The sequence below is a fragment of the Sinocyclocheilus grahami genome, unplaced genomic scaffold (assembly GCF_001515645.1).
Source record: "Sinocyclocheilus grahami isolate Dianchi unplaced genomic scaffold, SAMN03320097.WGS_v1.1 scaffold373.1, whole genome shotgun sequence".
NCBI lineage: Eukaryota > Metazoa > Chordata > Actinopteri > Cypriniformes > Cyprinidae > Sinocyclocheilus > Sinocyclocheilus grahami.
Genome location: NW_015505552.1, coordinates 583,577 through 601,638, shown reverse-complemented (window position 1 = coordinate 601,638; position 18,062 = coordinate 583,577). Strand labels below are relative to the sequence as shown.

The 18,062-nt window shown below is 36.7% G+C and overlaps 1 protein-coding gene across 1 annotated transcript; it reads left to right on the top strand.

Annotated features, from left to right (window-relative positions):
- The first annotated feature begins 1,542 nt into the window (after positions 1-1,542).
- LOC107549479 (ras-interacting protein 1-like) lies at positions 1,543-16,241 on the top strand. Its single transcript, XM_016230577.1, has 16 exons — positions 1,543-1,866; positions 2,913-3,034; positions 4,078-4,526; positions 5,553-5,813; positions 5,908-6,131; positions 7,150-7,311; positions 7,722-7,926; positions 9,303-9,601; positions 9,909-10,070; positions 11,092-11,132; positions 13,574-13,728; positions 14,300-14,412; positions 14,501-14,789; positions 14,947-15,110; positions 15,217-15,358; positions 15,952-16,241. Exons 2-16 carry the CDS (start codon positions 2,913-2,915, stop codon positions 16,128-16,130), a joined length of 2,967 nt encoding a protein of 988 aa, XP_016086063.1. The 5' UTR covers positions 1,543-1,866; the 3' UTR covers positions 16,131-16,241.
- The last annotated feature ends 1,821 nt before the right edge of the window (positions 16,242-18,062 follow it).

Below are 18,062 nucleotides of genomic sequence, written 5' to 3'. Positions count from 1 at the left end.
GGGTATTAATTTATTTCTGTATAATTTTTATTTATTGTGTGCTTTATTTAATTTATTCATGTTTCATGTGTGCAATGAAGCAGCATAATTTTTTCTTTTCCTTTCTTTCTTTTTTTTTTTTTTTTTTTTTTTTTTTTGTTGTAAATAAAGAGAATAATTTTTTTTTTTTCTTTTTTTTTTTTTTTTTTTTTTTTTTTTTACATATTCTGATATTTTTATTGCAGTTTTAGCCACAGCAAGCAAGCAAATAAATAAATATTTATTTTAATCAATATAGAGCACTTTTGGAATCTGTAGAATGCAATAGGCCTAATTCAACAGAGTGTAGTTACTTTCCTCTGCCTTTGTAGGGCACTGCTGGCTACCAAACCACCTTCATTCCTCTAGAGTTGAGGTGTGAGAGATGTACAGTAAGAACTTTTTACCAAAGAAAGAGTGCACTACTGTATGCACACTTCATTCCAAACATGTTCCCTCTGACCAGAAGCCAGGGAGAGCTTTCACTTACAGGCTAAAAACAAACATGGAGGGACAAGTCTGAATGACGCACAGGAGCCTTCACAGCCTGCTGTCAATGCTTCCTGTCTGAGAGACCAACTGCTCACAGAGCTTTTGGCTTTGCTTTTTGGTCTGACATGGTGCATGTGAGTGTGTGTGTGTGTATATATATGTAGGACTGCATGTTGGCTTTACAATGCAAAATACCATACATTTAATTAGTATTTTTGTGCCGTTTTCCAGTGAAAATATCAGTTATAGCTAAATGAGAAGCAAAAGTAAAATATATTTATTTTGTTATAGTTATATTAAGCAGTTCTAGTTTCTTGTTTAATGCATAAATCTAATTAAATTTAGTCAGATTTATGTTTTAAACAAGAAAACATGTATCTTAGTAGTCTTTAGTATTTGTCTTTCTTAGTCTTGTACATATACAAATAGGATATAGATATAGACACATTCACATGTACGGATATACACAGGGTTCTTCTTTCCTGACACACCATTCTGTTGTTGACAAGGTCAAAGGTTACAGGTGCCTCTCTGTCTTTGACATCCTGTCCCAGGTTTCCTGTTTCCTTTTTTTCAAAAGCCCTACAACACACACAAAGAAAACAAGTGTTGGATAAAACATGCTGAGGCAAGTGTTAATTAGTCTTGCGCTTGTCCCTTGGGTAATAAACATATATACTGTTTCCATTCATTCATATATATTTCCTGAGGCTTGTTTCTATAGACATTAGTCAGGGTAGCACTATATTTAATCCTGTCAAATTCAATATGGCGTCTGTCCTGACTTGAGTCTATTGAGTTCTCCAACTGTCAGACAGTTTCCGGCTCTGTTTTGATTTTGAATGAACATAATGGACATCCTGACTAGTGCTTATAACATTTTTCGTCTTGCTCTTTGTACGTATGTACAGCAGTGTCATTGACTTGGCTTTATGCGTATACTTCATATTCTCTCTCTCTGTCTCTTTTTCAGGATATAGGTGTTGTCCATTGGGGAGGAAGGAAATTCTGTCATTTAGAACAATGGGCCTGCTTCTCTATCTATAGACGCAGAAAAGGGGAGAAAGAAACGAGAGAGAAATAGAAAGCAAGAATAAGGACTTGAGGACCCTTCTTGTACATCGAAAATGAAAAAGACATGCTAAAAAAACTGGTTGAAAGGACAAAATCCGGTAAAGCAAAGCAAGGCCTCATGCAGAAAATGGACTATTTAAACCTAATTATTCTGGAATAAGGAGACACAGAACCAACCTCCACTGGTTTTTATTTTTATATTTTTATAATACACTTCACAAACAGCAACAACAGCCATTCCGAAGATTTATCCCGATATAAAGAGGAAGCCCGTCACAGTGGGTAAGTCACATTAAGATCATCTGATGGTGAGAAAAGCCATTTTACTGATGCAAAATGACTGATTTGGAGCTGTAGTCAGCATATACTGAATACCTTTCCCAACCAGAAGTAAATTTTGTTTCTTGGTTTTTCTACATCCACCATTTACTCTGCAGAATGTGATGAAATCAATTATGGTCAAAGAGACAATATAATAAAGGTCAACTTCACTTTTGAGGAACATATGACACTTAGGGGGTCTTTTCAGGGGTTTTCCCATCTGTCTGTGAGGATACATGGAGGTGAAGTCCACAGTCAGGGTGGAGGACAAAAAAAACGTATGTTATTATATAGGCGATGTTCAGCGCTTTTAATCAAAGTACAACAAGGATGATATTCATAGAATGTGGTTTGGCTGCATGGCTTATCCTCAGCAGTGATAGTTTCATGTTAGTTGATATCCTCGTCATGGCCTCTTGGCGAAGCCACTTGACTCTTACTTGACTTCCGCGAGTTTGCTTAGCTCAGGAGCAACAGTGCCAAACCTCTGGTTTTCATTAGACATGTAGACATGAATGTGAAATAAATCATTTTCTCAGAGCCATAACTATTCACCGCCTGCCCTGTCAACTTTGTGGCAATCCCTGCTAACTGCGTTAATGCTCCGTTACTCATAGGCTCTTAGATGACGAAGAACGTATGACACTGCACGTCCTGATTATTCAACGAGACGCTAGCTTTTCCTGCCATTTGTCTACTGAACGTCATTCACTGCCGAAATCTGATTTTGGAGAGGAATAAATCTCAATAACAACACGTATCTAGAAAATGAAATGTTTTTAAATGTTAAAGTCTTGCTTGATGCCTAATATTGATATATTGTGTCAGTGGTCTTCTGGTGTTTCTCTGCATCTATCTTTCTCTGAAAGTTAAGACATTTCCCTTTCTTGCTTTTTCCTACTTCCCCCTGGTCCTTCCTTTCTCAGTTTATTTTTGTCATTTTATCTTTCCATTCTCCACACTCCCGTCCAGTCCTCACCTCACCTCCCTCTCTCTTACTCCCTCAGATGGAGGAGTCTGGCAGTCCCCGATTTAGGAAGCTCCATTTCCCAGTGGGCTTGTGGATAAATTCTCCACGGAAACACTTCGCCAAGCTGGGAGCTCGCTGGCCCAGTGCAGCATCAGTCAAGTCAGTGTTCTGAACTTTCTCTTACTCTCTGGATCAATGACAAATAAAAGTGTCCAAGATAAAGAAAAGTTTAAAACATGCGCCAAGTTTTTAGAAATGTATACATGTTGGTTTCATTTGGAAAAACTTTTATAACATTTTCAACAAACGTTTCAGTTTAATGACTCCAAAAGTGTCATGTGGTGTAACCATCAAGGAGAATCTAACACCATATTTTCCATTTACCTTTGAATACACGTGTGTAAACATTCACCATTCCTTCACCATTTCCTTTAAAAAGGTTTTTTAAATCAATTTAGCAAGGTTAAAAATATATTTATGACATTTTGTATGACATTTTACAACTTGAACTAACCTTGCCTGACCTTTTGCAAAGGCAAAAAAGGCAAATTATCTGATATTTTAAGAGACTTATTGACCTTGACAAACAATCAAGATCAATAAGGTCAATAAGTAAAAATAATTAAAAGTAAAAATCTGACCCTTGCAGACTCAAAATAAGAGCGATTATAACGACAATATTATTCATTTATTCTGTAATTTATTTTTTCATGTGGGTGCTTGCTTGTATGTTGGTTGCACCAAGTTTTTATATATTAATTTTTAATTTTTTTTTATACTAAATCACTACTTCTGCTACTACTATTAATTTCATTATTTTTCTTCATTATGATATCAGTACAGCTGTACCACCCTGACATTTCTTTTTTATTTTTAATTAAAAAATATTAAAATGAATTTAATTTTAGAATTTATCATTATAGAATATTATAGAATATTCATGTCATTGTATTATGAATTGCACTGTTCATTTTATTATTTTTATTATATAAATTAATCGATATGGACAAACAAACTTGAATGTCATTGGTCTAACAGTTTACTAAGAACATTTCTCTTTCCAAGTAATGGGGGCAGATTATGGAAAGATTTGCATGCATGACATCAACATGGCTGCTTTACTGTACAAACTTCAGATTAATATGTGGTATACAATGTATGAATTGTATATCACCTCCTTCCTGTTGCTTTCGTTTAATCAGGTCCACAACCAGCTCAGATGCTGCTTCCCTTCACGAGGCCCCATCATCAGTCCCTTCCTCCCTCTCTCACTCCACCGCTTCTCTTGCCCCACCCTCTCCATCCCCTTCTCCAGCCTTCCTCCGCCCTCGCCCTGCCAATCAGCAGTCCCGGGCCAAGCGGCTGTCTCACCTTTTCCTGAGAGGCCGGTCCAACAGCGACAGAGACCGTGCCATTGGAGAACGTGAGAGGGAAATATGGGCGCATTCTGCCACCTCTTCATCACATCACTACCTGCCTCCCGCTTCCTCTAATGCCCCTGGGCTGGTCAAGATCTATGGAGATGCCCTGTCCAGCGGAGCTAACTATCGGAGCCTGCTGGCAAACATGCACTCCACTGCCCGCCAGCTCATTCAGCAGGTCATCACCCGCTATACTGAGAGAGAAAGAGAGAACGAGAGTGAAGACACAGGTATTTCTTTCCCTGTAATGGGGAACCAGTCTAGTTAGTCTGTATTTTGTAAAAATTATGCATCAGTTACTCCGTGGCCACAGCTGTCAAAAATCAAAAATGCACAAAAGCACCATAAAGATATCATTTAAAGCAATAGTCCACCAAAAAAAGAAAAAAAGTCTTATGCTCACTATGGCTGCATTTATTTGATCAAAAATACAGTAAAACAATAATATTGTGCAATAATATTACAATTTATAATAACTTTACATTTTAATATATTTTAAAATGTAATTTATTCTTGTGATGGCAAAGCTGAATTTCAGCAGTCATTACTCCCGACTTCAGTCAGTGTCACATGATCCTTTAGAAATCATTATAATATGCTGATTTGATGCTCAAGAATTCTTTTTTGTTATTATTATTATTATCATCATCATAAATATTATCAATAAAAACAGTTGTGATGCTTAATAATTTTGTGAAAACCATGATTCTTTGATGAATATAAAGTTCAAAAGCATTTATTTGAAATAGAAATCTTTTATAACAATGTAAACATTTTTACTGGCACTTTAGATAAATTTAAGCATCCTTGCTGAATAAAAGTATTAATTTCTTCTACAAAATGGTACTAATTTTAATCTTTTGATCGGTAGTATATATTTCATTCTGTTCCTCATAAAAATGTTATGGCCTCAGTAGGCTTGGAATAAAGCACATGATCTGTATGAATCACTTTTGTGGTTTGAATGGTTGTTGTGAAAGAACCAAGATAAGATTCTTCAGAAATACAGTACATGCACATTTGGAATGACATGAAGGTAAGTAAATAATGATGGAAGCTTCATATTGGCCTGCATACTTGGTTCATCCATCCATTATCTTGTTATGTATGAAAAATAAAACTTCAAAAGCAATCTGCAAATAATCAAATGTGCATTCTGAGTGGAGACATCACAGATCAGATGTAGGAAATTAGGCTATACCCGCTCATTGTATCATTCCCTTCTGAATGTCCCAACTTCCTGTTCACCTGGTCAGCTCTCCAGAAATATTCCCCCGAGGACTTCCTGTTATGTGATGTCATTGGAAAGCCCATTCAGCAGCCAGATGGAGCCATTAAATGGCAAACAGAGTGCCGAAGGAGCGTGGCATCCTGGGAATGCCCCTTACAGCTAGTGGATATGTGGAGGCCAAAGGATGATTTCGAACGACGGTTTGAGATCCAGCGCATTGATGAATATGAGAGGGAGGAGAAAGAGAAGGAAAAAGAGAGAGAGAGGGATGGAGAGAGCTATCAAGGTTGGAACATTGTCATATTTAACTGTAAGACATTTTACAAGTGTATTAACCAGTGTGACAATTCATTTGTGGGAAAACACCATTGTGGTAACAGGAGTCCGTTGGAGGCGGAGCCGCATGTCCTCTGGGGGCGGGCCAGAAGAAGAACGAGGTCATCGAGGGCGGAACACAGAACTGAGGAGGAGTATTAGTGATATGAACCTGAGTCTAAGACGTCGTCAGGGCAACGCTAGCAATGACCCTCGGCATTCTGACAATGCCCCAAATGGACAGGATAGAAAGGACATAGTGAGCATGATAGCAACTAAAGGAGGAGAGGTAAAAAAAACAGGCCAACTTTAAATAATTCGAATTTATAACACAGGGCCCAAAATTGTTCTCGCTTGCCCGGTTTGAGCTAGTAGTTCAGATTTCTATTTGCCCTTCCAATATATTCACTTGTTAAATTATACTACTTAAAAATAAAAAATTATTTCTAAAATCATAATATCGTTTTTAGAAGTACTTCAATGTACAGTATAATATTTATGATATTTGAATATTAACATTTAGTATTTAATGTAAATGTTTATTTTTAAGTTATAAAAAAATTTACTAATTGTCACAAATTTACAGATTTTTTATAAACTTTTTAAAAACGTATTCTTACTGAAGCTTCTAAGACTATCATTAACAAGGCATTATTTCAATTTTGATAAAGCCATGTTAGCCAGCTAGATATTTACCTTGCTAAACACTGACAAGCAGAATTGACACATCATAAATTTTTTTTTTTAAATATTGTTAATAAATGTATTAAATCTTTTAGCATTATATTTAGAAGTATTTAAAATGTGCCATATTGATCATATTTAAATATTCACTTCTTTAAATATTTAACATTTATTTCTAATTATTTAAAAATATTATTTACTATACAACTTTTACACAAAAAACTAAATAGCTAAATAATAACAATAAAAACAAAACACAAGATAGCAACTGTTGCTTCCATGACTTACATGAAAAAATTATTAAAATTTCAACAAAAAATCATCTGTGTTTATTTTACCAAGCTAATAATTTTAAAAAACTGACATGCAGAGGAAATCTTTTTAAATATATAGCACTAGCTCAATAGGTCAAATGACATTTCTGTCAACTGGCTCTTGAACTCTCTCACATCCTTATTGTTAAGCCCTATAATATATATCCCTACTACATGTCCCTAAAATATCCCTAAATTAAACCCCTAATATTAAATGAAACAACATAAGTCAATTTAATACCTGTTTTTGCCATTATACAGTAAATGCATGCAATCCATTCACAGTACTATCTGTCTCTGCTTTGTCAGGTCACTGGGTCAAGAAGTGGTGGAGGTGAGACAGACAGACGCACTCGGGCAGCAGAAGACGACAGAGACACCTGTGACCTGGAAGTGATGTCGCAGAGTCTGATCCTTCCACCGACAGATCGGCCTTACTTCCTGTTACTGCAAGGCTATGACCAGAGCAAGGCTAGACATGCATCATCTCACTTATCTTACAGCCATGCCATGACATAATACCTGTATTCCTCTAATCACAACATACCATCACCGCTTTCATACCTTTGAGTGGAATGGCCATTGAACACGCTGCACAAAACAGCCACACAGAAGCTCTATATACACACGCGGGCCGGACAATACCAACACAAGCATGCTGTGTCTACATCTTCATCTCTGCACAATGACCTCACACAAGCACACATTGTTGAAAACTGTAACACTCTTCATTCCTTATCGCAGCTGTATTTCTGCAACTTAAGAAATGAGATTGCACAGATTGGAGTAAAGACCACAATGAAGATCATAACAGCTTTTTTCCACTCTCTGCCTTCGCCGTTCTTTTCATCCTCTCATTCTCTTGTTTATTATTTGTTTAGGACTTTGTGTTGTACATAATGGCGGGTCACACACATGTTTTTGGGCGGAAGCCAACGTTCCGTGAGCGTGAGATGGACAGGGAGAGAGAGAGGAAGGGGAAGAGGCCTCTAAAAGTGGACACTTACCTCTCAGCGCCTGACCTGCTTGCCCGACACCTCCTGATCAGAAGAGACACAGCTGTCCCAGAGCAACCACGAGGTCAAGGTACCCTGACACCAAACCAACATAAGTCAGATAAAACTAATGAATAAAATTCCACAACACAAAACAAAACTTAAGGGGATTGTTGTTGCAAATGGGCTCTGCTTTTGATTTTCACATTCACATTCAATAATGCGGCACCAAGGATTTCAAATATTCACGATAAAACAGGAACAGAAAGTACTGATGTGGAAAAACGGTAATACTGCAATCAGTGTTGGGAAGTTTACCTAAATATCTCAGTACTATTGATTAAAGAGCACTGACAAATTCTGTGATCTTCTGACGATATTTCAGTGATCAAGTAATTCTTCTGAGAATCACATTTGAAAGAGACTCGAAAGAATCTATTGAATCCGTTCCTTCCAATTAATTATCAAAGGAATTAGCAAAATGGTATGAATCGGTTCATAATTCAAGCAACAGTCACGCTAGACCAGGGGATCTCAACTTTTGGTCCTCGAGGTCCACTGTCTTGAAGAATTTTGCTCCAACTCTAATCAAACACACCTGAACAAGCTAATCATGGTCTTCAGGATTACTAGAACTTTACATTTTCTGCTCGCCAACAGTTAGTTCAAAATCTGAGGCAAATCTGTTCTAGTTCATGTCAGTGCCAATCGCTATATGTAATTTTCAAAGACTCCGTCTGAGAGAAGTGGCAATGTGTTGTTGATGCCTGAGAGATATTTAGCTGGTAAAACATCTAGACTTGCGATCCAAGTGCTGCAGTGTGCAATTTGTTTTGACTGGAAATTATATCGGTGACAACAGACAGATGTGTAGTGTGAAAACAACAGCAATCAGATGACTTTGAAAGTCATGAAGTGCATAGTCAGCATAACACAGACAGCAAAAAGGTCACTACTAACAACAAAACATGCAAAACCTAGATAGCAGCAATGAAGGTCACACTTGCACATGTTTGTGAATGAATGCAGGTATATACATTTACTAAACAAAACATTACCAGTACACAAAAGCACTTGAATACCACAGCGATTCTGTGTATTTTATTTATTTTGGCTATGTACCATGGTTGTACTGTGGTTTTGCTGAAGTACAGTATATTGTAGTACCTTTGTACAGTTATATTTATTCATGTTATTTATTTATACTTGCTGATATTGGCTGCAATATAATAAAGAGTGAAAAATTTAAGGGGGTCTGAATACTTTCCGTACCCACTGTATTTGTTAAAAACAGTATTGTAAATATAGCAAGCTACATTTGCCATGTAGCTTCTAGTGTGCAACCACATTTTCACCTTAAAGTTTAGCGTAGCTATTTTTTCTGTAGAGTGGATGCTAGCTCTGCCAGCTACAGTAGCCTGTCCAACACTGTTTGCAATTCTACTTCTGGTTCTTATTCTTCTTCAGCCTTGGCGCGGCCATTCAGAGGAGGACCTGTCACTCTTAACGGAGCCCCACTTTATAGGGAATCAGTCCTAAAGCCCGGAGACTTGTTGGGTCTTGGCAGCCACTTCCTTTTCCTTTACCGTGACCCCCGTGTGACCCCCGCTCCGCCCTTGGCCTTACCGCCACCATGGCAAGGTGACATGTCAACTTCCTACGGCCCTGGCGGCATGACAGATAGACAGGAAATGCTCAGGCAGTATCTGGGGTCCACAGAATCACTGCTGAGATTCCAGGCCAAACATGCGGATGCCCTGCTGCAGGTAAACACTGATACAATCGAATACTCCTTCTGATATATCTGTCATAAACAAACGGCAGTGCATGTGAATACAGAGTTCTGACGGGGAGGATGAGGTGATTTAAAAATCAGACAGCAACTCAGCCAACATTTCAGTGTAAATGTTTATAATATGGCATACTTAGTGAGTGCTGCAATGAAACTTCATTTAGGAAAAATATTATCACTGGTAAATTGTGGTGTAACAAATACTGCTGTACTTTCAATTTTGCCATGGCTTCATAATAGCTATTTATACAAGTCGGTTACTACTGCTACTTAAATTTCAGGAAATTATTTCGAAGAACTCCAGCCCAGATTCAGGGGGCGGGGCTTTAGCACCTGCCTATCTTCTGTCGCTCATGATTGACTACACCTCTAAACATCTGGATCCTGCATTATTACCTCAGCTACTTTTAAAGGCAGCCAATCAGATCAAAGGAATTGTTTGGGTGAGTAAGTCTAGTGCAGTGATTCCTAACCAAGGCTATGCATATGTGATTGAACTTTTTTAAATCTATAAAACAGAAATTACAATTTTTTTTATAAATATAAAATGTATTGTTTTACTAATTAAATACTTATTATTTTAATAATTAAAAACATTAATCTTGCACTTTTTATTAATTAAAGGGCTTAAGTATTTATGTTTTGTGATTTTCATCCCATCAAATGTCTGCCAATCACACCAATACCAAACTAAGCAATTATGACAAATACTTCTGGGTCTTTTTCACCTACAGTACATTTTTTGATTTGTGTGTAAGTGAGTTATTGTAATAATAGTTCTTTTAATAATATTAATAATGATCATGCTAAATTATATCCATAATATGAGGTAAAAGGATCTCGTGTCTGGTTTGGTGTGATAATAAAGGGATTTGATTTGATATGTGTTGATGAAGAGTTGCTTGAGTCTTACTAATGGGGCAGAATAGTTTGGAAACCGCTGGTCTGGATGATATGAAACATCATGAAATCATGAAGTGTAAAACCACAACCTTTATTAGGAGTTAAGTAAAGTACCGGTTTGGGCTGTTATATAACAGCACTGAGATGGCTATTGGAGTGCAAATGTGATAATGAACATGAAATGATTTGAACAGGCTGTCACTGTTCTTGACACTTTTCTGCCCACTTTGGTGTTTTGTCAAACCACTGCAGAGATAAACCTGGACTAATGGTTAAAACACACAATACACACTAATAGTTTATCTGAGAGGGTTTTAAAATGGACTCTCTCTCTGCACTGTGAAGCTGTGGTTGAGGAGCCACAGCTGCAGACACAGATGGACTTTCACTGGAATTTCACCGTAGTTTGTAAACAGAGGTTGACTGATGTCATTTCCACCCGTTTGGAAAATGTGCTGTCATTGTCCGGACACATCAGCCAAACACTCCCGCCCATGCATTCATCCGAGTCTGCTTTAATCTCTCTCTCTCTCCCTGTCTGTTCCATTATTCATCTTTCAGGACAAAATTAAAGAGTTTGGTGACAAACATCCAACACAAAAGTAAGAACCTGCACTACCTCTCCATGCTGTACTAGATCTGTATACACTGTTCAAACATTGTTGCTCAGTGACAGGCCTGTAAACAGCAAATTCTTGTTTTGCCATTCTTTAAATAATCCTTTACTGTGAAATGCCTGTGCATGCATGCATGCATGCTAGAATATACTTTCTATTTAAAGAAATTATAGAATTATATAACAACTTCATGTAATTATATAATAGCTTACTATATAGAAATAGTCATTTGTATTGTATATTATATATTTAATTCATTTAAATTTGATTTTTTAAATATAAATTATTATAATATATTTATGCATTTAGCAGTCGCTTTTATCCAAAGTGACTTACAGTGCATTCAGGCTATACATTTTTTATCAGTATGTGTGTTCCCTGGGAATTGAACCCACAACCTTTGCACTGCTAACGCAATGCTCTACTACTGAGGCACAGGAACATTGTATATATATTATATATATGTGTGTGTGAGTGTGTGTATATATATATATATATATATATATTACACATATGTGTGTGTGTGTGTGTGTATATATATATATACAATGTTTTTTTTATTGGTCTTATGAAGTATTCTAATTAGTTGAGAATTGGTGGGTTTTTGTTAAATGTGAGCCAAAATCATCACAATTAAAAGAACCAAAGACTTAAACTACTTCAGTCTGTGTGCATTGAATTTATTTAATACACGAGTTTCACAATTTGAGTTGAATTACTGAAATAAATGACCTTTTCCACGACATTCTAATTTATTGAGATGCACCTGTATATACATATACACATGATCAGAATTGTTGGTACCCTTGGTAAATATGATCAAAGAAGGCTATAAAAATAAATCTGCATTGTTAATCCTTTTGATCCTTTTTATTAAAAAAATTCACAAAAATCTAACCTTTCATTGGAGAATAAGAATTTAAAACGGGGGGAAATATCATTATGAAATAAATTTTTTTCTCTAATACACATTGGACACAATTAACGGTACCCTTTTATTTAATACTTTTTGAAACCTCCATTTGCCAAAATAGTATAGGAGCTTTCTCCTCTAATGTCTGATGAGGTTAGAGAGCACCTGACAAGAGATCAGAGACAATTCCTTCATTCAGAATCTCTCCAGACCCTTCAGATTCCCAGCTCCATGACGATACTTCTCCTCTTCAGTTCACCCACTCATTTTCTATAGGGTTCAGGTCAGTGAACTGGAATGGCCATAGCAGAAGCTTGGTTTTGTGCCCAGTGACCCCTTTTTGTGTTGTTTTTAAGGTTTGTTTTTGGATTATTGTCCAGTTGGAAGATCCAAACATGGCCCATTATAAGATTTCTAACAGAGTCAGTCACTTTTAGATTTTTTATCTGTTGGTATTTGATAGAATCAAAGATGCCATGTATCTAAACAAGATGTCCAGGACCTCCAGCAGAAATATAGGCCCACAGCATTAAAAATACAGCAGTATATTTCATTGTACACATGGGGTACTTTTTATCCCTGTGTGCACCAAACCCATCTTGAGTGTTTGTTGCTAAAAAGCAAATTTTTTAGTTACATCTGACCATAGAAGCCAGTCCCACTTGAAGTTCCAGTCGTGTCTGACAACAGAATATGCTGGGGATCGTTTTTTGGTGAAAGCATTTTCTTTTCTTGATTTTTTTCTTGAAACCCTCCCAAACAACATGTGGTGTAGGTGCTGTTTGATTTTTTAAAAAGGTTTTCTGACCCTGAGACTCAACTAGTTTCTGCAATTCACCGTGCATTAGGACGATATAGACACACGTCCTCTTCCAGGCAGATTCATATCATTTTCTGTTGATTGGAAATTCTTAATTATTGCCCTGATGGAGGAAATGGGAATTTTCACTGCTCTAGCTCTTTTCTTAAAGCCACTTCACTAATTTGTGAAGTTCAATTATCTTTTGCTGCACATTAGAAATATATTGTTTGGTTTTTCTCATTGTGATGGATGATTAATTTGGAATTTGGCCTTTGTTTTCCCTCCTATTTATATTCCTGTGAAACAGGAAGCCATGGCTGGATAATTTCATGTTCATAATCACCCAGGTGTGCTCAAAATTGTGAATATGAATGGGAATATATTTCAGATATATTTTACTCATAAGAATTTCTAGGGATACCAGTAATTGTGTCCAACATGTATTTAAGAAAAAACATTTATTTCATAATGATATTTCCCCCCATTTTAAATTCTTATTCTCCAATGAAAGGTTAAATATTTGTGACTTTTTTAAATAAAAGATCAAAAGGATTAACAATGCAGATTTATTTTCACAGCCTTCTTTGATCATATTTACCAAGGGTACCAACAATTCTGATCATGTGTTAAACAAATGTATGTATACATTTGTACATATGTGTGGATTTTGTGCACTATGCTGAGGTTTTATGTTTTTTGATGTGTGTTCAGCTCAGCAGAGGCTGATGTTGAACTTCCTCCACCAAGTGTGCAGAAGCTCTCCTCTGACCTTCGACCTCTAATGTTCTGGATGTCCAATGCCACGGAGCTCCTCAACTTCTTTCAGGTCAAAGTTGAAGCCATGGAAAAAGAATGGGAATTTGAAGGTTAGTGAGAGATCGGCAATTACAGCATGTTTTCTCAAAACAAAAAAATACTTGTGTTGCAGAACGGGCCGTATCTTTGGTTGTAGACGTGTTATGTCTTTTGTTAGACTAAATCAGTTTTCTCTTTTTATGCCATCTTGTTCTTTTTAGTAAACTTGTTAGTCTAAGCAAGAATTATGCACTGCGAAATAGGCCTCAACTTGGAATAGAATTACAATGAGGATTTATTCAGCCTACAGACTTATGGCTCATAAAACTCAAACATAAACAGTTCATGAAATAAACAGTCAAAATGTTGCCAAATGCCAAAATGTACTCATCACATGATATCAGCCAACAGTAGCTGTTATTCTTTCAAAGATGAGATTAAAATAACACATTTTATTGTCAACTAATATATTGAAACTGATTGCAGTTCTTACAAATTATAAACGTTAATAATTACCAGGTCACTTGGGATGATTTATGTTCATCTGCAACTCCTCCATATGATTTTACTGACATTTTGAGCTTAAGCATTAAATGAAGGATCCACGTGTTTCTTTATGATTTGTCTCATCATAACCTGTAGCCCCGGGTGACCCAGTGCTCTCAGCTGATATGGACACCTGTTCTGAGGCGCTGGCACAGCTGGATGATGTCATTATGCACACCTTTCAGCAGTGTGTTTACCATCTGACCAAGGTTAGAGAATGTGCATCAGTGGTGCTTGGATGGCACATTTATATAAAGCATTTGATTTACTTATAACTCACTTTCCTCTCTCTTTCAGACGTTATACTCTTTGCTCCCAGCACTGTTAGACACTAACCCATTCTCCAGTGAGGAGAAGAAGAAAGGAAAAGCAGGACCAAAGGACAGAGCTGGTAATGAAGGGGAAGGAGATGAGGAAGAAGACGTCTCCACTTTGCCGCCCACCGTCGCTGGACTGGTGGAAGTGTATCGCTGCTCTCTGCAGCTTTCACGAGACGCTTGCCTCTCTCCACCGCTAACCTCTCAAACATTTGGCTACCTCTTCTTCTTCACAAACACGTCTCTGCTCAACACGCTCTTGGAGAGAGGTGAGAATTTACTGTCTTTCATAAACACAGTTGTGTTTGCGCATGGTTTCGGGCAGCGGTGACAGCAGTTGACTTGAGCAGGATATGATGGCGATGGACGACCAGCACAAATGCAAGTGTGAGGTTGAAAATTATTTGTTTGTTCCATCTTTTACAGATTCTCTATTCTCTTGGTCACGTGCGGTTCAAATTCGAACAAATCTGGACCTGGTCTTAGACTGGCTACAAGGAGCAGGCCTTGGAGATATTGCGTCAGAGTTTCTAAAGAAGCTATCAGTTACGGTCAACTTCCTGTGCATACCTAAGACCCGCCTTATTCAGGTGAGAGTTTGAGAACAAACTGACCACATGCACTGAATATGTAAAGCAATACTTTTCACATCCCTAACTCAGTCACATGACAATGAATTATCACTCTGTTCCTCAGTCATCCTGGTCAAGTTTACAGGAAGAACATCCCTTGCTAAGTCCTTCCCAGCTTAACCACCTTCTCACTCATTATAAGCTTGGACCAACCAGAGCCCCACCGTCTTCATGGGCTCCGCCTCTTGGTACCGAACTTGGAGGTGGTGAGTAACAACCTAAATAAATTAACACATTCTTACTGTATATACTAATGATAATACACCTGTCAAACTATTTTATATCTACTTATATAATATACACTACTGTTCAGAAGTTGTGGGGTCTGTACATCTTTTTAGCAAGACTGTAGTAAAAAAAAGGGCATGTTACAAAACTTATGTTTCAGAAAAATGCTGTCCTTTTCCATTTTTATTCATCAAAGGATCAACAAAAAATTTTTCACAAAAATATTATGCCTAAGCAGCACAACTGTTTTCAACATTGATAATATTAAGGGTTGACAAATCAGGATATTAGAATGATTTCTGAAGGATCATGTGACACTAAAGACTGAAAATTCAGCTTCACCATCACACAAACAAATTACGTTTTAAAATATATTAAAATTAAATTGCAGTTGAATATTACAATATTATAGTTTTTATGGTATTTTTAATCATATAAATACAGTCACAGTAAGCATAAAAGACCATTGCACAAATCTTACCGACCCCAAACTGTAGTGTATATACTTTTAATATATTATATTTATTTTATACATAATATATATGTTTTGTCTTTATTCACATATTTTAAGATATTTTTGAGAGTTTCTTGGACCATCCTCCTCTTATCCTGCCTAACGAGACACCTCGCCTGGATCTGACTCAGCCAATCCCAAGCCCTGAGCTAATGAAGGAAGTGATACGCCTGCGAACGTTCCTGTGGGGGCTCGACCAGGATGAACTTCCTGCTAATCAGCGGACTAGACTGTAACATGAATTCATTCCAGTTGTCAAATTATGAACATGATCTAGTTCTCACATAGAGAAACTACCAGTCTTTAGACACTAGTAAGCTACACTCTTAAAAATAAAGGTGCTTCACGATGCCATAGAAGAACCTTTTAGTCTAAATGGTTCCATAAAGAACCTTTAACATCTGAAGAACCTTTCTGTTTCACAAAAGGTTCTTTGTGGCGAAATAAGGTTCTTCAGATTATAAAAAGGTAAGAAAGAGATGGTTCTTTAAAGAACCTTTGACTGAATGGTTCTTTGTGGAACCAAAAATGGTTCTTCTATGGCATCGCTTGAAGAACCTTTTGAAGCACCTTTATTTTTAAGAGTGTACATATCAGATGAAATTTTTTTTTTTTTTTTGCCTGTCAAGCACATCTGTTGGATTTTAATGGATATACACTGACTTCATTATGAATATGTATAATTAATTTCATTAGTTAACCGAAGGGTTTATGCTAGAGGAGATTCATTGCCTGGTTGCAATGATAAATGCCAGCCTGTTATTTTACACAGTATTCAAATGTTCTCTAGGTTTTTTTCCCACTGTTAATCTTACTAAATATGACACTACAATAAACAATTCAAGCTTTAATGATCAGATAAATCAGTTGCATTGATAATATTTTTTCACATGTCTGTAATAAATAAAAATTACATTTAACCTACTGGCATGTTTTTTTATTAATGGATTCTCATACATTTAGTGAGAAGCTGTTGGGAAAAGTGGTGGCCACCTGCTGTTCTATTAATCAACACTGGGTGGCATGATCGCAATGGACTCGACGATTAGTTAGAGAGAGACTCCACTGGTCACCACTGAAAATTCATATCACTTATCATGACTTATATGAATGAGGATCCTGACAAGTATTTTAAATTGTGTTCTAGAAGGGTTTTTATAAATACTTATTATAGCCTAGCCTATACCATAACTGTTTATAGTGGAAATACTGATACTTGCAGGTGCCCTTACAATTAAAACAGTGCAACCATATGACTAGTTTACGCCTCAATACCACAGTTACTATAGTTATTGTTACTACCGAAAAACATAATAGGCCTACATACATCTGGGATTTATTTATTTTCTTTTAAAATTCTTTATTTGATGACGGTACAACTAGCCTAATACCAAAGTTAACACTATTTTATTGCAGTAATAACTATGTGGTGTTTCTATGATGTTTGGCGTAACCTATGGTTACAATGGTAAATATTTGTAAAGGTAATATAGCATTTAGATAGGCCTACTAGTTCGACGCCTGGGTAAACCCTGGGTAAACATAGGCTAATTAAGGGTTATCCGGTGTTTCATACTATTCATACAGTTCATGTTCACCATGCGCTAGTAATTAATCCACGGTAGTTGGGTTTTCGACATGTAAACCCATTATTATTTGCATATTTATGAGGTCAGCAACCTGTTTGTCTGAAAACGTCGCCGAGTAAATCCCTTCTGGTCTCAAACAATTAAAACAAACAAACACGTACGTTGTCTTCACTCCAGTTAACACATCTAACATTTTCCTAAGATATGGAGACTAAACACAGTGCGTGAAAGTTTCTGTGACTGTACAAATCGTAGGAATATTTAATGAGGTAAGCACTGACGCGGTTTATAGTTGTCTGCGAGAGGCAAGTTTAAAAACGTTATGTATGTATGTAAAGCATTTATTTATTTATTTGAACTTCTTTTAACATTTTATACGTCAGTAAAGCGTATTACATAGAAAAACATGCACTGCATTTCTCCATTCCGCTAAAGGGCTGCTGCTAATGTCATAACCCTGGGTTGAAAGTGGTGCTAAACCCCTTAACAAGCGTGAAACGTTGCCTAACCCAGGGTTAAGTGTAGTTTGAAGTGTATATTTATTGTAGACAGTACTATGTCTTATGTTATGACGGAGGG

Excerpts from the sequence above, each read along its gene's own strand:
- LOC107549479 (XM_016230577.1), top strand. The coding sequence starts at position 2,913 with ATGGAGGAGTCTGGCAGTCCCCGATTTAGGAAGCTCCATTTCCCAGTG. Across the intron at positions 9,602-9,908 it reads ATGCGGATGCCCTGCTGCAG|GAAATTATTTCGAAGAACTC; the intron begins GTAAACACTGAT and ends CTTAAATTTCAG. Across the intron at positions 13,729-14,299 it reads AAAAGAATGGGAATTTGAAG|CCCCGGGTGACCCAGTGCTC; the intron begins GTTAGTGAGAGA and ends CATAACCTGTAG.